This window comes from Netta rufina (genome assembly GCF_964035555.1).
Source record: "Netta rufina genome assembly, chromosome: 2".
Classification (NCBI taxonomy): domain Eukaryota; kingdom Metazoa; phylum Chordata; class Aves; order Anseriformes; family Anatidae; genus Netta; species Netta rufina.
Genome location: NC_140124.1, coordinates 147457812 through 147478188, shown reverse-complemented (window position 1 = coordinate 147478188; position 20377 = coordinate 147457812). Strand labels below are relative to the sequence as shown.

The 20377-nt window shown below is 43.3% G+C and overlaps 1 protein-coding gene across 2 annotated transcripts in view; it reads left to right on the top strand.

The window, feature by feature from the left end:
• The window catches only part of TMEM65 (transmembrane protein 65), a 42061-nt gene extending 21972 nt beyond the window's left edge, over positions 1-20089 (top strand). For both annotated transcript variants that reach the window (XM_084281790.1, XM_084281789.1), the window contains 6 exons: positions 20-64; positions 2162-2229; positions 4516-4570; positions 13184-13226; positions 14641-14746; positions 16649-20089. In XM_084281790.1, the coding sequence (XP_084137916.1) occupies positions 20-64; positions 2162-2229; positions 4516-4570; positions 13184-13226; positions 14641-14746; positions 16649-16744 (413 nt within the window). In that variant the 3' untranslated portion in view covers positions 16745-20089. The remainder of the gene's footprint in view (positions 1-19; positions 65-2161; positions 2230-4515; positions 4571-13183; positions 13227-14640; positions 14747-16648) is intronic.
• Positions 20090-20377: the final 288 nt, after the last annotated feature.

Below are 20377 nucleotides of genomic sequence, written 5' to 3'. Positions count from 1 at the left end.
TTCATTTTGACTTCTCTAGAGAAGTTGGAGGTTGCGCCGCCATCTCCAGGACAACTGAAACATGGTAAAATAAGAATGTTTGCTGAATGTAGCTCGGTCCTGTGAAGTCTTTGTGTTCGAGTTGCTTCGTCTTTCTCCTACAAGCATTGGTCTGTCCTCATCCCTGTACTGTGGAGTAGTGGAAAACCAAAGCAAGCACCTAAAGTCACCCTGCCTTCTTTATTTCATAACACCTCAGCTGGTGAGAGAACGTGTGCCATTTAGTGAAAGTAGGACAGAAAGCCCAAACAAGGGAGCACTGTTCAAAGCCAGCAGCAAGCATTGTTCATCTCAGCCAAGCTGCATTGATGATGTAGTACTTTAGGGATTTTTTTTTTCTCTTTAAGCTTAAAACTAATGAATTCCTTCAAGTCACATATATTTTAAATAGATTCATAAGTGGGGTAAAATTGTAGAGAAATTGGAAGTAGAACCGTGATTTTCACGTTCTACCTTATCTTACAAGTCAGGGCGTTTTTACGGTTTCAAGCTCTGTCAGTGAGCAAGTGCATTTATTTGAGTGTTCTCCTACTCTAGGTATTTATACTTGTATTTTATTTTTTTTCCCATGATCCCTGGACTTCTGTTTAATCCATGGATTCTAAAATTCTATCAACATCAGTAAGAATATGAGTCCCATATGTAGCTGTACAGTTAGGTACACATTTTGAAAGTTTTTGGTACCTATTTGTGCTTTTTTTTTTTTGCTGTTAGTTTTTGGGGTTTTTGTCCTGCTATTTAAAAAAAAAAGTTCACAGAATCACAACTTCACACATTCTGTGCTTTTAGTCTTTCATCTGTTCATTTAAGAAGGTATGTATGTTCTTAAAGTCAGTAAAGTCCAAACTTATTACAATACCTAAGCATGAAACATCTTGTGTCACAATTGTTTTTTGTGATAATGGATTCATGGTGTTTTTAGAGGTAAACCCAAAAGGGAGTCCTGCTGGTTTCTTTTTACCTGACTGTGAAGTTCATGCACTTTTCTCACTTCTCTCTTCCTATGTTTGCATCTCTGAAAGTTTGTAAAATGTGATTATTGATGCTATCTCAAATGGTGGAAAATAACTAGCATTTTCAATGTTAGCAAAAAACAAACAAACAAACAAAAAACGTGAAAAGAACTTATTTTCTAAGCTGTACTTTTAATCAAGTAGTCAGTCCTCGGTTCTGTATTTAGTCTTAGGACGCTAGCACCTTGAGACTCAGCTGGAGGCCACACTGTGCAAATTCAATCTCAACTCCATAGGAAGCTTATATAATAAGACTTGAGAGAGAAAATGGAGTGGCACAAAAAGGAGCAGTAGCACTGTGCTTGTTAGAAATTATTTAGACCAAGTTATTCCAAGATCCTGCAGTAGCAAATAGTTTAAAGTAGGATTTACTTGGAGTTTCATGAGTGAAGAAGAAAATGCATCAAACAAAAGATGGAACCTGATTTCGTAAAATTTTGAGGAGCTGCTTGAAGTCTAACTTGTCTTCAACGTAGCACCCAAACAGAATGCTGATACAGAAGTTTGGGCTGAATAGTGAGATAATGAACACTGCATGACACGCTAGCGAAAGCCACCATTGTAAACTTGGCTGAAGGAGTTTTGATAAGAATTGGCTAGAGCCAGGCAATGCTCCTAAAATATGATTTCTTTTTTTTAGGAATGATTGAAGAAGTGGACCTCTTGCAGTGGAATAGAGAGGGAATTGCAGAAATTGAGGGCTTTAATTCAAGTGAGAGGATAACGCAAGGAGAGAGTTTGGCAGCCTTCAGCGATACTGCAATGTCAACTGGAAGGATTGTAAATAACATCAAAGTTTGTGCAGTGTTAAATATTTCTCTTATGCACTAGTAGATGTATGTGGCTTTCATTCGAATGTGTACAAGTATTGGAAAAGAGTAAATCCATTCACCTGGTTCTTCACAAGGCATTAGTAAGACTTGTATAGCAAAGGGCTTACCAAACGTGCCAGAAGTAAAAACAGGGCACTAAACGTAGTAATAGGAAGGGGATTTTCTGTATGTTAACTTTGCTTCTCTTAAAGGTAGAATTAAATTCACATTTTGGTTGTTTGTGTGAAGTAGTAAACTCTTATAAATATTATCTTTTTTGTTACTTATTTCTTTTAGTGTTCTTCCACAATGCATTGCCTTTTGTAGGGTTTGGATTTTTGGATAACGCAATTATGATTGCTGCGGTAAGTTCGTTATTTGATTCCTTGATCAAGCTGATACAATTCATATTATTTACGTACTAACGATTAATATAATTTATGTACTAAATGAGTAAATGAGAGCTTCAGCGAGACTCCTCTCCCTCTGCATCAACTCACTAATTTCTGGTTTAATGTTTTCATTAGTTTCCACGTTCTGTTTAGACTTGCAGAACACAAACAAGTGTTACCTTCTCAGTCCATTAGCATTTGCTACAATACTGGCCTTCAGAAGAGGCTTTTTCATCTCCTAATCTCTTCTGTAAGATACAAAATTGTATCAACTACATGATCATAGCTGTATTAACTAATTACAATGCAACACTGAATAGGTCTTGAGGCTGATGCTGCTTTGTAGTCACGTAGTGTGGCATCACTGAGTAACACCCTTTAAATATTTTCCTGTGCCTTTGGAAGATGAGATGGGCTGGTGGAACAGGAAGATGAATTGAGGCCGAAGAGACTGTTCCTTGGGAAGTATTGTCGTTGACAATGTAGTCTTAATTGTGGGATGATTCAGGTGGGAAGGGACCTCAGGAACCTCCTGTTGGGGACCATTTCAGGGTTTCTAGTCTAACATCCTGCTCAAAGCAGGGTCAGCTGAAAGGTCGGACCAGTTCGTGGTTGTATCTTGTGGCATCTTGAAGACCTCCAATGGCAGAGACTGCACAACCTGTCTGGGCAGCCCTTTCCAATGCCTGACTGTCCTCAGTGAGAAACCTTCTCCTGTCCTGCACATCATTCTGTCTCTAAATTGGAGAGACCAAATGGACCACGCGGTGGATAAGGAGTTGGCTGGGTGGTCACAGTCAGTTGTGGTCAACTGACTGCTGCTGAGTGGTGTTCCTCAGGAGTTGGCATTGGGACTGGTGCTGTTTATCATCTTTGATAGTGATATAGGCAGTGGGACTGAGGGCACCCTCAGCAAAATTGCCGACAACACCAAGCTGGGTGGTATGATCGACGTGTTGGAGGGAAGGGATGCCATCCAGAGGCATGGATGGGCACAAGAGGTGGGCCTGCACGAACCTTGTGGACTTCAACGAGGCCAAGCGCAAGGTCCTGCATCTGGGCTGGGGCAGTCCCAAGCATGAATACAGGTGGCGGGTGGATAGAGAGCAGCCCTGTGGAGAAGGGCTTGGTGGTGTTGATGGATGAAAAACTGAACGTAAGCTGGCAACCCAGAAAGCCAACTGTATCCTGGGCTGCATCAAAATAGGAGTGACCAGCAGGTCAAGGAAAGCGATTCATCCACTCTTCTCCATTCTGTGGAGACCCCACATGCAGCACCGGGGCCCCCAGCACTAGAAGGACACGGACCTGTTGGAGTGAGTGCAGAGGAGGCCACAAGAATTATCAAAGGACTGGAGCACCTCTCCTACAAAGATAGACTGAGAGAGCTGGAGTTCTTCAGCCTAGAGAACAGGAGGCTCCAGGGAGACCTTACAGCAGCCTTCCAGTACCTAAAGGGAGCCTGCAGGAAAGCTGGGGAGGGACTCTGTTAGGGAGCATAGAAATAGGACAAGGGAGAATGGTTTTCAACTAAAAGAGGGGAGATTTAGATTAGATACTGAGAAGAAATTCTTCACTCTGAGGGTGGTGAGGCCCTGGCACAGGCTGCCCAGAGAAGCTGTGGATGCCCCATCCCTGGAGGTGCTCAAGGCCAGGCTGGATGGGGCTTTGGGCAACCTGGGCTGGTGGGAGGTGTCCCTGCCCAGGCATGGGGGGTTGGAATTAAGTGATCTTTAAGGTCTCTTCAAACTCAAAAAGTTCTGTGATTCTGTATCCAACTGGAACATCTCTTGTTCTGATTTGTGCTGCTCATCTCATCTTCCCTCCATGCACTGCTGTTCTGCCTGCAATTCGGTGTGATTTTGTGTTTCTTCAAGTGAAAATATAAGGAGCTATGATACTACATTTTATCTGTTTGCTCAGTGTTTCTGGAAGTTTGCTTTCAGAACTGTGCACTACATTAAGAATTATACTTGGGAAAATGGTATGCAGAGAGAGGGATTACTGTTTTGTCCATTAGGTGGCCATTATGAGATAATATAAAACATTAAAATAATATCTGAATGAGATTCTTGTCATAGGAGGAGATGTGTATGCTGGGAATATGAGAGCTGTGCAGATCTAACAAGTAATGTCAATTTATCCTTTGAGTTTTAACATAAATGTCTTGAACAGTGAACAGTGTCTTGCCAGCTGAATTAGTATCATCTGTTTTAAATCCATAGCCATCAAATAATGAGGAAACTCTTTATTTTTCAGGGAACCCAAATAGAATTGTCAATTGGAGTTATCCTAGGAATTTCAACCATGGCAGGCAAGTAATAAGGAAATGTAGTATGCATAGACTCCTGTGACACATTCCTGTATTTTAGGCTAAAAATGGGCCACGGAGCTTGAAATGGCTCCTTTGGTCTTGCAGCAGCCTTTCATAATAAATAAGCAGGGCCGTGTGCTGTTTGCATAAATGGGATTTCAGTTCCAATAAGTTTTGAAATGGTTGTGTGATTTTTTCATTTGTTTTGTTTTAATCTAAAAGTTCAAGTCCTGGGTAACTTAGAAAAGTTAGTTATTTGCGTTTCTGTAATGAACATGCTTTTAATTCCCTAGGACCTGATGTTTATAGTTGTATTTGCAAGCTGCTGTTTGCTTGCAGCACTGTGTGCAGATCAGTGTTTGATATCCCTTTATTGTATCGTGCGGTGTTCTTGGTGGTTGCCCTGTGAAGCCGTGTGAAGGCGCATGAAGAGCCCTGCTCCAGCACTGTGCCAGCGCTCGTAATCTCTGCTCGACTGCCTCAGTGCCTCTGCAGTGTGAGAGAAAAAAAAAAAGCTCATGAACACACCAACTGCAGGTGTAGCATTGCTTGTAGAGGAGAATTTGTAGAGCAGAACAAGTGAATCTTTTGGAAACTTGCAGCCCTCTGTTGCAATGCAAGACAGACACAAGTTTATTTCAGTAAGACCTGCAGTGAAATCGTATCTTAAGCATGTAACTTTTAAGTAATACGTATTTAATCACATGTAGTATTTACTCCTAAGCTGACACAAGTGTATGGAAATCATGTCTGCTTTTGAAACATTTAACAGAGCTGCATGTACAAGTAACATCTCCTACTTCCAGTGCTTCTGTGCCCCTTTGGGCACTGCAAGGCCTTTTTTGGTGTCCAGTGCTAGCTGGATGAAACTCAGCTGTGTGTGGTCATTGTTTCACTGGTTTCAGTTAGCACAGAATTAATTTTCTTCCTAGTAGCTGGTGGAATGCTGTGTTTTGGCTTAGAATGAGAAGAGTGCTGATAACACCCCGATGCTTTAATTGTTGCAGAGCAGTGCTTATACTAAGCCAAGGACATCTCAGCCTTTGCTCTGTCCTGCCAACAGGCAGGCTGGGGGGTGCAGTAAGAGCTGGGAGGGGACAGACCCAGGACAGGTGACCCAAACTAGCCAAAGGGGTATTCCATACCATCTGACGTCATGCTAAACAATATATAGGGGTGGCTAGCCGGGGGGAGGGGGCCGGACTGCTCGGGGTTAGGCTGGGCATCGGTCAGCGGGTGGTGAGCAATTGCATTGTGCATCACTTGTTTGTACATACTATTATTACTTTCGTATTATCCCCATTGTATCATCATTATTATTATTGTTATTATTATTTTGTTATTTTTTTTTTCCTGTCTTATTAAACTGTCTTTATCTCAACTCACGGGCTTCACTTTCCATTTCTCTCCCCCGTCCCAGAGAGGGAGGGGGGAGGGTGAGCGAACGGCTGCGTGGTGTTTAGCTGCCGGTCGGGTTAAACCACGACAGTCTTTTTGGCGCCCAACGTGGGGCCCGAAAGGTTGAGATAACGGCAGATCTGATCAGAGTGTGTTAAACTAAAATTGGTGTAAGGATTAGACCTGCTTAATAGTCACTTGTCATGATGCTGATTGCTTTAATCACAACTCTGCTGCGCCTGTTTTCCAAATTGAGTATTATAGTACATTATTTTCCGTATTTGCTCTCTGTAGTGTTGTTTCTCCTCTCCGGGCCCTGGTTTCAGACCATTATGGTACTAAGTGTTATAGCAATGGCTTATGAGACGATAAGATATCTGGTCATGACTCTAACTTGGTATTTATACTCAGTAACATCGTGGACTCTGTACTTTGGAAACAGCATCTTGGGAACTATTAGCAATTATACCTATTGTTTTTCTCCATTAGAGAGTCAATCTGTGGAGGGGAAAGGGGAGGATATTTTTCCTTACTTGCTTACTCTCCCTTTCTCCTTCACCACCCCTGTATCCTCCTGGGTCACTCTGCCTTCCTCCTTCACCACCCTCTTATCCCCTGAGCTTGTCACAATAGCTCTCCAAGATATTGAATATTTCTGGAATACTCAGAATACCATAGTCTTGTTGTTCTGCCTCATGAATGCACTTCAGATTCTGCTTAAAGTTAAACAACTACTTATGAAGCTCATCCGGAGATCTGCCCGGAGGCAGTATAGTTGTGGGTGGCAGGGAGTATGGGTGGATATGGGCAGGCATCTAGAGCAGTTGGCACCCCCAGTGTGTTGGAAATTCACCCCTGAACAATGGCAAAATCCTCAAAAACTGGCAGAATGCTTGAAAAAAAGGTGTAATGATTCTGGCAGTTCCAAAGTAACACAAATCATTGTAACGTGCTGGGGCCTGGCTCATGCCTATCGAGCTGCCATTGATACTGCTGTCAACTTAGTGACAGACCCTGCGGCCACTCCAAACCCTGTGACAGATCCAACGGCCACTGTGACCCCTACGGTGGATTCTGCAGCCGCTCCAGTCCCAGCTCCTGCAGCCGCTCCAGTCCCAGCTCCTGCAGCCACTCCAGTCCCAGTTCCTGCAGCCGCTCCAGTCCCAGCTCCTGCAGCCGCTCCAGTCCCAGCTCCTGCAGCCGCTCCAGTCCCAGCTCCTGCAGCCGCTCCAGTCCCAGCTCCTGCAGCCGCTCCAGTCCCAGCTCCTGCAGCCGCTCCAGTCCCAGCTCCTGCAGCTGCTCCAGTCCCAGTTCCTGCAGTCGCTCCAGTTCCAGCTCCGGCCGCTACTCCAGTCCCAGTTCCTGCAACTGCTCCAGCTCCAGCTCCTGAAGCCGCTCCAGCTCCAGCTCCTGCAGCTGCTCCAGTCCCAGTTCCAGCTCCGGCCGCTACTCCAGTCCCAGTTCCTGCAACTGCTCCAGTCCCAGCTCCTGAAGCCGCTCCAGCTCCAGCTCCTGAAGCCGCTCCAGCTCCAGCTCCTGAAGCCGCTCCAGCTCCAGCTCCTACTGCTGCTCCAGTCCCAGCTCCTGCAACTGCTCCAGCTCCAGCTCCAGCTCCTGTAGCCGCTACAGCTCCGGTTCCTGCAACTGTTCCAGCTCCTGTAGCCGCTCCAGCTCCTGTGGCCGTGTCAGAGAAACGAGCTGTAGCAGTGCAAGTTGACCCTGCAGAGGGCATTCCAACCCCTGTGGCAGACCCTGTAACAAAGTCAGAGAAACGAGCAGTAGCAGTGCAAGCTGCCCCTGTAGAGAAGGTGAAAATATGGTACAGAAATTCAAGTCGTTTAGAACGCAGAGAGTCTTCTGCCAATCCAGGTAAGGCTTCTGCCAAAACTAAGTATAGAGATGACGAAGATGATGACGACGCTGGGCCGTCAAGGATTCAGGAGGAGGAAGATGAGGATGCCGAAAGAGCAACAGTAACTACCCGAAGCCTAAACGAGCGCGAGCTACGAGATGTGCGAAAAGATTTTGGTCGCTGTATAGGTGAGCAGCTTGTCACCTGGCTGCTCCGGTGCTGGGACTCTGGAGCCAATTGTGTGGAATTAGACGGCAGGGAAGCCAAGCGGCTGGGATCCCTTGCTTGAGACGCCGGCATTGACAAAGCAATTGCAGATGGAGCACGACCCACCAGCCTCTGGAGGCGTCTCCTCTCAGCTGTGAGGGAAAGGTATCCCTTCAAGGAAGATATTTTATGTCTACCAGGCAAGTGGACCACTATGGAGAAGGGAATCCAGTACCTGAGGGAATTAGCCGTACGGGAAGTGATTTATGAGGATCCAGACCTCAATCAAACATCCACAGATCCAGATGAAGTCAAGTGTACACGACCCATGTGGCGGAAGTTTGTACGGAGTGCACCATCATCATATGCCAGCTCATTGGCAATAATGGCCTGGAAAGAGGATGAGGAACCCACAGTGGGTGAAGCGGCTAAACAACTCCGGCAGTACGAAGAAAGTCTCTCCTCTTCCTTACAGGCCTGCGTCTCAGCTGTGGAGAAACTTTCTGAAAAGGTTCACCAACTTGAAGAGAATCTATTGTCCTCCCCACCTGAACCAACCAGTGCCCACCGACCAAAGGAGAACACTTGGGAGAAACTTTCTGAAAAGGTTCACCAACTTGAAGAGAGATTATTCTCCTTCGCACCTGTACAAAGCAGTGTCTCAGCTGTCAGGGGTAGGCGTTCACCCACACAAGGAAGACGATATGGTGGGTACTCACCCCGTGCCACCCTGTGGTTTTACTTACGAGACCATGGAGAGGACATGAGAAAGTGGGATGGAAAATCTACCGCGACCCTAGAGGCACGGGTACGTGAGTTGCAAAAGAAAACAATCAGGAAAAAGGGATTCTCCGAAAAGTTTGCTGCTCCAACTTCCAGCAGACAGTCCTTCAAACACAGAAACGAGGAAGATTCTGACCAGGATTAGGGGGGCCCTGCCTCCAGCCAGGGGGAGGAAAGGGACAATCGAGTTTATTGGACTGTGTGGATTCGATGGCCTGGCACATCACGCGCACAGAAGTATAAGGCTTTAGTAGACACCGGTGCACAATGTACTATAATGCCATCGAGCTATAAAGGACCAGAGCCCATCTATATTTGTGGAGTGACAGGGGGATCTCAGCAGTTGACTGTATTGGAGGCTGAAGTGAGTCTGACTGGGAATGAGTGGGAAAAGCACCGCATTGTGACTGGTCCGGATGCTCCATGTATCCTTGGCATAGACTATCTTAGAAGAGGATACTGCAAGGACCCAAAAGGGTTCCGGTGGGCTTTTGGTATTGCTGCCTTAGAGACAGAGGGCATTAAACAATTATCTACCTTGCCTGGTCTCTCAGAGGACCCCTCTGTTGTGGGGTTGCTGAGGGTCGAAGAACAGCAAGTGCCAATTGCTACCACAACTGTGCACCGGCGGCAATATCGCACCAACCGAGACTCCCTGATTCCCATCCATAAGCTAATTCGTCAATTGGAGAGCCAAGGAGTGATCAGCAAGACTCATTCACCTTTCAATAGTCCCATATGGCCAGTGCGAAAGTCTAATGGCGAGTGGAGACTAACAGTGGACTATCGCGGCTTGAACGAAGTCACGCCACCACTGAGTGCTGCAGTGCCGGACATGCTGGAACTTCAGTATGAACTTGAATCGAAGGCAGCCAAGTGGTACGCCACAATTGATATCGCTAATGCATTTTTCTCCATCCCTCTAGCAGCAGAGTGCAGGCCACAATTTGCCTTCACTTGGAGGGGAGTCCAATATACTTGGAATAGGCTGCCCCAGGGGTGGAAACACAGCCCTACCATTTGCCATGGGCTGATCCAGTCTGCACTAGAGCAGGGGGAAGCTCCTGAACACCTGCAGTACATCGATGACATTATTGTGTGGGGTGACACAGCAGAGGAAGTTTTCGAGAAAGGGAAGAAAATAGTCCAAATCCTTCTGAAAGCCGGTTTTGCCATAAAACAAAATAAAGTCAAAGGACCTGCACGGGAGATCCAGTTTTTAGGAATAAAATGGCAAGATGGACGTCGTCAAATCCCAATGGATGTGATCAACAAAATAACAGCTATGTCTCCACCAACTAACAAAAAAGAAACACAGACTTTCCTAGGTGTTGTGGGGTTTTGGAGAATGCACATCCCAAATTACAGTCTGATTGTAAACCCACTCTACCAAGTAACTCGCAAGAAGAATGAGTTTGAATGGGGCCCTGAACAACGACAAGCCTTTGAACAAATCAAGCAGGAAATAGTCCATGCAGTAGCCCTTGGGCCAGTTCGAACAGGACCAGATGTAAAGAATGTGCTCTACACTGCAGCCGGGGAGAACGGCCCCACCTGGAGCCTCTGGCAGAAAGAACCTGGGGAAACTCGAGGTCGGCCTCTGGGGTTTTGGAGTCGGGGATACAGAGGATCTGAGGCCCGCTATACTCCAACTGAAAAGGAGATATTGGCAGCATATGAAGGAGTTCGATCTGCTTCGGAGGTGGTCGGTACTGAAGCGCAGCTCCTCCTAGCACCCCGATTACCGGTACTAGGCTGGATGTTCAAGGGAAGGGTCCCCTCTACGCATCATGCAACTGATGCTACATGGAGCAAGTGGGTTGCACTGATTACTCAGCGGGCTCGAATAGGAAACCCCAGTCGCCCAGGAATATTGGAAGTGATCATGGACTGGCCAGAAGGCAAATACTTTGGGATATCATCAGAGGAGGAGGTGGGTCGTGCTGAAGAAGCCCCACTGTACAACCAGTTGCCAGAGAATGAAAAGAAATATGCCCTGTTCACTGATGGGTCCTGTCGTATTGTGGGGAAGCATCGGAGATGGAAGGCTGCTGTATGGAGTCCTACGCGACGAGTTGCAGAAGCTGCTGAGGGAGAAGGTGAATCGAGTCAGTTTGCAGAAGTGAAAGCCATTCAGCTGGCTTTAGACATTGCTGAACGAGAAAAATGGCCAGTTCTCTATCTCTACACCGATTCATGGATGGTAGCAAATGCCCTGTGGGGATGGTTACAGCAATGGAAGCAAAACAACTGGCAGCGTAGGGGCAAACCTATCTGGGCTGCTGCATTGTGGCAAGATATTGCTGCTCGGGTAGAGAACCTGGCTGTGAAAGTACGCCACGTAGATGCTCATGTGCCCAAGAATCGGGCTACTGAAGAACATCAAAACAACCAGCAGGTGGATCAGGCTGCTAAGATTGAAGTAGCTCAGGTGGACCTGGATTGGCAGCATAAAGGTGAATTATTTATAGCCCGATGGGCCCATGACACCTCAGGCCATCAAGGTAGAGATGCAACATACAGATGGGCTCGTGATCGAGGGGTGGACTTGACCATGGACGCTATAGCACAGGTTATTCATGACTGTGAAACATGTGCTGCAATCAAGCAAGCCAAACGGTCAAAGCCTCTTTGGTATGGAGGACGATGGCTGAAATATAAATATGGAGAGGCCTGGCAGATTGATTACATCACACTCCCTCAAACTCGCAATGGCAAGCGCCACGTACTTACAATGGTGGAAGCAACCACCGGATGGCTGGAAACATATCCTGTGCCTCATGCTACCGCCCGGAACACCATCCTGGGCCTTGAAAAGCAAGTCCTATGGCGACATGGCACCCCAGAAAGAATAGAATCAGATAATGGGACTCACTTCCGAAACAACCTTATAGACACTTGGGCCAAAGAACATGGTATTGAATGGGTGTATCACATCCCCTATCATGCACCAGCCTCCGGGAAAGTTGAACGATACAATGGCCTGTTAAAGACTACCTTGAAAGCAATGGGCGCTGGGACGTTCAAAAACTGGGATACGCATTTGGCAAAGGCCACCTGGTTAGTCAATACTAGGGGATCTACCAACCGAGCTGGACCTGCCCAATCAAACCTGTTACGTACTGTAGATGGGGATAAAGTTCCTGTAGTGCATGTAAAAAATATGCTGGGTAAAACAGTCTGGGCTACTCCTGCCTCAGGAAAAGGCAAACCTATTCGTGGAATTGTTTTCGCTCAGGGACCTGGATATACTTGGTGGGTGATGCAAAAGAACGGAGAGGTCCGGTGTGTACCTCAAGGAGATTTAATACTGGGTGAGAATAGCCCATGAACTGAATTGCACCATGTTAAATAGTATATTATACTGTATGTTATCACTACCATGATTACTATAGGTGACTAATTAGAATGTATGGAAAAGAGTGTAACCTGAGCATGACATAAATGGTATGGAATAAGGGGTGGATAGATGTCCTGGTTTCAGTTAGCACAGAATTAATTTTCTTCCTAGTAGCTGGTGGAATGCTGTGTTTTGGCTTAGAATGAGAAGAGTGCTGATAACACCCCGATGCTTTAATTGTTGCAGAGCAGTGCTTATACTAAGCCAAGGACATCTCAGCCTTTGCTCTGTCCTGCCAACAGGCAGGCTGGGGGGTGCAGTAAGAGCTGGGAGGGGACAGACCCAGGACAGGTGACCCAAACTAGCCAAAGGGGTATTCCATACCATCTGACGTCATGCTAAACAATATATAGGGGTGGCTAGCCGGGGGGAGGGGGCCGGACTGCTCGGGGTTAGGCTGGGCATCGGTCAGCGGGTGGTGAGCAATTGCATTGTGCATCACTTGTTTGTACATACTATTATTACTTTCGTATTATCCCCATTGTATCATCATTATTATTATTGTTATTATTATTTTGTTATTTTTTTTTTCCTGTCTTATTAAACTGTCTTTATCTCAACTCACGGGCTTCACTTTCCATTTCTCTCCCCCGTCCCAGAGAGGGAGGGGGGAGGGTGAGCGAACGGCTGCGTGGTGTTTAGCTGCCGGTCGGGTTAAACCACGACATATAGTCTTACCTGAAAAATTGTTACACCAATTCCCATGTTGTCATCTTGCATTTGTGAAGTTGTCCCGATATAGGTGGAGAAAAAATATTGCACTTGCTGCTATTGTTTGTCCAGCTGCTGTTATTCCAAGCTGTAATAAGGCCAGAAGATGAGCTCTAAATAAAAAAAAATAATAATTCTAGTCTTCTATGTGACATACTGATAAGAGCAGGGTCCACAGCAGGGGGTAGTGGAGGTGCTCTTATTTTTGTATTTGTTATTAAAATAATAACTTTTCCTCTTCTCTTCCCTCTTTCCTTTCCAGCTGCTGCTCTGGGAAACCTTGTTTCAGATTTAGCTGGACTGGGGTATGTCTGATTTTGTTTTACGGGTTTATTTTTTGCTCCTTTGCAACCACTGTTGGTGCTAGCGAACTGAAACACAAACACTCAACTTATTTTTTTCTCAGCTCTTGAATTGTCCTTCAGTAAACCATATGACTAGTAGTGTATTCTGTCCTTGAGGAGAGGTGGAGGTAGTGAGTTTTTCTTATTGAGCTTAAAACTGCAACTCCATAGTTTTGAAACAGAGAATAACTGTTCTGCTGTTAAAATATTATATATTTAAGCGGTAAAATTGGAATTGGTATTTAACAAGATTCAATGTGTTCTGTAGGTACTGCTTGCTTATAAGGAAGTATTTGAATTTTTTGTCACAAAATGAGCTTATAGAAATGATGTGAGCCATGTACATTAACGAGGCACTGAGTAGAATGTAACCTGAAGGCTTGGCTCTAAAGTCACTGAGCTGAAGCTCGAGGTGTGTTAAATGGCTTTGAACAGAAGTGAAAACATTCACATAAAAGATTCACATAAAAGAAACTCAATTTAGCTATCTCTATTCAAATGCCTCTTCAAGAAAAGCACATAACAGTGAATACAACGTTCCCCAGCCTCTGGAAGCTTAGAGGGCATATTGCAGGAGGGTTCATTTTATTCCTGTCTTGTGCAATCCTGGGTGCTGCAGCAGTTCCTGTAAGTGTTTGCTCTCAGTCATTGTCAAATTGAGTGATGAACAATTGGGCCTTTCCTCTGACCCTGTATGGCTACTGCTGCAAGCAATTTGGAAAAATGTTTTTTTTGGGGGAAACTGTATATTGTTATGATATAGACTATGCCTCATCAGGTACTGGAATGCCTAGTTCTGGACACATTTCATTCTCAGATGTAAAATTAAATCCGAGGAGAAGGAAATACCTGTATGTCTAGGTGTACCTATCTGTTGCAAGTAAGTCAGTATTGACGTTTGAGCTATTATGTCAGATATAGACAGATACATCTGACTTTTTTTAAAGGTAATTTCTGAGTAGTTTCTAAAAATAAAAGCTGTCCGTTGCCTGTTTTTTTCCCCGTTCTTCCTCATTTTTTTCCCCTGCAAATAACAAAGCTTATTACTGAATAGTGTGGAACGTTTTCTCTGGTAAATTTTACTTACAAGCTGTTGTAAAATACAGTAACATCAAGGACAGTCATGCCTTACCACAAAGTTCTTCTGGAAAGATTGCATGTTAAATCACTGAGAAAATTAGTTGATTTACATTGCAAAAGTGACTTCTGTGACTGTTAGAAGTCTGAATGCTTTCCCATGTTTACGTTTTGATGGCTTTAATCAGTATGGTGAAGGAAAAGCTATTCTTTGTAAGTTCAGTGCTTGAAATAGTTCGAAATCCTCACTAGAAGACACCTTTCAGATGCAAGATGATCTGTTCTTGTTTTCTTCCAGTCTTGCAGGTTATGTAGAAGCTTTAGCGTCACGACTGGGTCTGTCAATCCCTGATCTGACACCAAAACAAGCTGATATGTGGCAAACGCGTCTTAGTGCACACTTGGTAAGTATCCTGCAGGCACTGTTTGGGGGGGAGCCTTTCTATTTGGACTAATATGTGATAAATAACAGAATCATTCAGGATGGAGAAGCCCTCCAAGATCATCTGCTCCAACCATCCCCCTGCCACCAATGTCACCCACTAACCCGTGTCCCTAAGCACCACGTCCAACCTTTCCTTGAACACCCCCAGGGACAGGGACTCCACCACCTCCCTGGGCAACCTGTCCCAGTGCCTGACTGCTTTTTCGGAGGACAAATGTCTCCTCATTTCCACCCTGAACCTCCCCTGGCACAACTTGAGGCCATTCCCTCTAGTCCTGTCACTGTGAGAAGAGGCCGACCCCCAGCTCCCCACAGCTTCCTTTCAGGCAGTTGCAGAGAGCAATGAGGTCTCCCCTGAGCCTCCTCTTCTCCAGACTGAACAACCCCAGCTCCCTCAGCCACTCCTCATAGGCCCTTTGCCACTCTTGCTTTTAAATATTTAATAACTACTAAAGTTCCAAACACTTCCTAGAAAGCTTGGTTCAGAGCCCATGTAATGGAGCATCAGGAGACTGGATTGTTTCAGCTTTGGGTGTTCTTTTGTATGCGACAACCCATCAGTAACTGGTAGCATGGATAATCTCTGCAGTGACTTCCCATATGCTCTGCAGATACCTTGTTTGAACTCTGGCTGCTGTGGTAAGATAGTTTGTTTGAAAGTTATGGCCCGTAGCATTACCCTTAGTTTTATCCCTTATACAATCCTCGTCAATCACTTTTTAGCTGTGTACCTCTACTGTATGTATTAGTTTCTAATAGTCTCTAATTAGCTTGGATATGAAATTGACTTTTATCTGAATAAACCTTATCTTTTGAATACTATTCACTGCCTGAGCTTACAGTAACTTCCACAGTTCTGGGACGCTCATTTTGCAGGTGCATTTTCAGGTGTTTACTTCATGGGCATCCAAACATTTGAAGTAGGCCCACTTCAGTGATGACAGTGTTAGTTCGTTTTGATTATAGAAACGGATTGTAAGGAAACAGAATTCTTTCATCTTGGGAGACTTAAGGGATGAAAAATAACACTTTCTCAAAAGTTAGGGAAAAAGTCTGCTTTTAGCAGTGATAGATCAAAGCATTGAGCAAGGAAGAACTGAAACATTGTCAGTGGGCTCCCCTCTAGTCTGTCCAACATACACGGCTTCTCAGGGGAAGCTGATGAGTCTGAGACAAGTCTGTCATGCCATGGCAGTTAATTCACAGTAATTTTCTGTGAAAAGACTTCTGAGTGTCTTATTCTATATGCTAGCATTTTCTCCTTTCTTTTGATTATTTACCTGCTCTGAGGGGTTTCTCAATGCTATTCATTTACTGCTGGTGATACGCCTTTGGATGTTGCCTTTCTTACTTCTTTCCTTTCCCATTGACTTTTACATCTAGGTCAATTTTGGAAATCTTTTCAAATCTATTTATTTTTTGTCTTCACCTTGTGCCTTTGCAAACTGTTAATGCTAGCAGGGAATTCCTCACTCCTGATCTTAATGATAATTCACATTGCCAGATTCAAGCAGATGCTTTTTCACAGTTACACCTTAATTGTTTGTTATTCACCATCTTCCTGGCCATCATACTAATCCTTTGGATCTTGGTCTCCTTCCTCATTTACCGTGTGTGCATCTCTTCGTGAGTCATTCTTCTCTTTATTCAGAATTGCCTTTTATCACAGCACAGGATTTCTAACCTCGCTGCTTACACATACTTGTCTCTCTCATAGACTGTTTCTAGTCTGCATGCTAAGGAAAATAAGGATCCCAGCCAAAGGCTAGGACAAATTGTCTGTTTTCCTGGTTGTGTTGGTGCTATGCACAAGTAACAACTGATCAGTGAAAAACTTATTTTTTTTCCCCCCTTTTTCTAGGGTAAAGCTATTGGAGTGACCATTGGCTGCATTTTAGGAATGTTTCCTTTGTTGTTCTTTGGCGATGAGGAAGAAAAACTGGAAGAAAAAAATTAACCTTTTTACAAGACATATACAAATGTAAACTAATGTACCTCAATTATTCAATTATGCTGTCAATATTTAGGAATTAACAGACAGTAAAAATGTATAGACTTGGGAACAAAACCTTCAGCATGTCATTTTATGGAAACACTAATTTATTGTGGCTTTGTCGTGTTCAGTACTTCTTTTTATAAGATACCATTTAGCTTTTTATTTAATGTAAATTTTTGAAGTGTTTTCACTTACAGCAAATGGTGTTTACCACTTCCCCTTTCGACCTTACTCTTGAATGGATTATGACTCTAATAATCCACCATGGGTGACATTATCACTCTTGAGTTGCATATTGGTTGCTTAAAGTTGTAATTGCATGACAAAAATTTCATTGCTGTTCATCAGGTCCTTCAATGCAGATTATTCAGGTGATCAGTGATGAGTGATTTAAATCCCTTGCTTTGCGAGACGACTGGTTGCCCCCTCACCGGCTATTGTTTTGCACTGCCTCTAGATCAGATATTTCAGTGATCTATGCCAGTCTAGTTTGTATTTCTTTACAATTTGGTTTCTCTGAATTGTCTCCTGAGATGATCGTTTTAATGCCTTGACAAGGTAAGTGTTTCTCGTATAGCATCCTTACCAAGTGCATTTTTAGAGGTGATTTAACACCTTTTGTACCTCCATATTCACGGCTTTTTTTCTCCTTTGTAAGCAATATTTGAGAGTTCAGTTGAGATCTCCTTAAATTTATCTTCCTGAGCTTTCAGTGTGGTATTAAAGAATTCACACTTCCTATTTCAAAACCACAATGTTTTTTAATTCTGTTTCAAATAGTGCGAGTAGCTAATGGGATAGATGAGGCCGGGGAGCAATTCAAGGTATGAATGAGTACTGGCATTGCAATTTTGTGATGAGTGGCTCAACTGAAATAATAATAATACGTACTGTTAGTCTGGATTAGAGGACCTGATTTGCAGATTATAGCTTTGTATTTAAGATGAAACCTTTGCTTTTTATTTTATTTTTTTTTTTTTTTGCTGTGAGACAGTTCTTTAAAAAAGAAAAAGAGACTTGAGGCCTTTTTCCTTTTCTGCCTTTTATTTTTGCAGTCTTATCTGGTGTATTATAGATCTGACAGTGCAGTCACATGTAACTGTGCTTTTTTATATGGTCATGAATAAATAAATTATGATTACAACTATCAAATACTCATATTTTGGGATCCAACTTTCCAGGAACATAATGAATGCTAAACTGATAACTGTTGATTGCGAAGGAGTTTTTTTTTTTATCTGTTTGAATACCGTTTGGAAAAGACACTAAAAAGAAGCACAGCCAGGGGACTTTGAAAGCTTTGTCACTGGAATTGTTAGCACTTCTGAAACCTAGAAATAAATGGTTTGAAAGAAAAATAAAATCCCATGATTTTTATTCGCTATGGAAAGTCTTATTGTAACGTACATATGTTATATGGAGCTTACTACTTATCTCTTGGCTGTAAATCTGTTTCCATTTTTTGAGAAGCCCCTTAAACAGCAATACTGAATCTTTGACACCAAACTTTAATGAAAGTGACAGTGTTTTATATCTGTTTGTGAAAAGCAGACTCTGAAAGCTTGGAGTGAGTAGACCTAGTAGCATATACTGTCCTTCATATGTTAAACCATGAGAATCCTAACCAGGCTGTAAAACTGAAAGAAGTTTCAGCTAGGCATGAACAGAAAATGTTTCTGCTTCCATTTTCATAGTGGGAAGCTTTTCTTTAAAAAAGCAAGAAAGCTCCTGCTAGAAAAACAATTCATTTCTCCAGTAGATTGTTGCTGGTTTACTGTATGTCAATAATCAGTGGGGTTTTTTGTTGGTGGTTTGTTTTTGTTTTTGTCTTGGCCTTAAACTCTGACTTTTCTCCCTCTGTACTTCTGTTTCTGGTACGTTTCTAGACAAAACTATGTATTTCCTACTTTTCATTGAAGTACACATTAAAACTATTTTGCATAGTTTTTTGTATGTTTTTCAGTAATTCCAACACTGTTTCCCATTGCAATACGTCATTGGAATCTTTCAGCAGTGGCCATGCCTCTGTGCTTTGCAATGATGCAAACTGGAGCACTTTTCTCATGACTTTTTTGGAACTCATAGGAACAATCCGAAGGCTGTGTCAGCTGTTGTAGTAGCAACCTTTTTGTAATGACAATAGGAAAGACCATGTACTATTGTTGAATAGCTTGTGCATGTAAATTGATTATATTTTGTTGCTGTATGTCAAATTACTGTACTGTAACCAGTGCTTTTAACAAAAAATAATGAACTAAGATCTCTTCAGAGAAATTCATCATGTCTTCTTATCTGCTTAGATGACCACAAAAATGTGGAGGGCAAGTGACACATGGTAAGAAATCTTGGGTTTTTCAGGCAGTTGGCTGATGTTTCAATTGAGAAGGTGATGGTTTGGGTATTTGAAAAATGTGAAGAAGTAACTCATGATTTGAGAAGAACAGTGGCTCTGCTGGAGGCTGAGAGAAAGTGCTTGATGGGGCCAAGGTGCCCCCCAGAATACAGTAAGGGCAGTTTGCTTTGCCTGTGGGATCTGCTTTTGTGTGGATTGCTTCATATGGAGTGGAAGATTTGTGCCTGATCCATAGTGTCCCTTGACAAGAAGGGGGGTGTTTTTTTTTTTCTGGTGTATGTGGTTGAAAGTAGTCCCTGATGCTCTGATCGCAATCTTGAAAACATGTAATTGAAAAGACAGAGCACTATTAAAATTGTCCTCTTTGTTTTCTGTCGTTGTCTTCTCCCTCCTCAATAAAAGGAAAAACAAACACTACCAGGCTTATTGAGCAGCTTCAGTATTGCTCCATTTTTTTTATTCCGTCAAGTTTGTCCCATGCTAACAGGAAATTTTGTTGTTTAAGAGCTGGTAGACCTGAAATAGTGTTTATTTTAAAATGCTGTTTTTATTGTACCTTAAAACATGAATGTATTTTTGGACTGTATGTTAACCCTAGGGACAAAGAACATGCATCTGGTGATGTGGTTACCCAAATCTACTCGCCGATATTTTCTCATTCATGTACTTTTACATAAATTACTTGAATTCGGAAAATGTATTTTGTATTGTCTTCAAATTGTCAAAATTTCTGTAAAGTTTTGTACTACAGCAAAGCTGTTCTGTGTTTATTTACTAGACCAGTTGCTGGAGGGGTGATGTTAATAACACCCTGTGGGTATTTGGTCGCAGTTAACAAAACAGGAATTCATTATTTAAGTTACAAATGAGGGTTGCTTTGTCACTTAGAGAGGAGACAACCAGCGTGGAGAAGTTCAGTCTGTTCTCTTCGTGTTCAGAAGAGAACGATTTAAGCGATTAAAATGTTTTCATGGCAAACTAGCAGTGTGTGTGGTTAATAGTAGTCAGAAGTCCACTTGTGCATTTCTGTAATAACTGGGTTTTGTATGCAAACAAAAATATTAAGGGAATAGCTGGAGCTAATCTAGGTTGCATTGAATACTCCCATAACACAAATTCAAATTCCTATTTGAAAGTCTGTCTTTAATGCTTGTTGAGGCTTTCAACCCTTGCCTCAATGTTCAGGACCCTCAGCAGCTGAAGTGTTACTTCAAAATAGTACTGGGGTGGTGGGGAGGGTT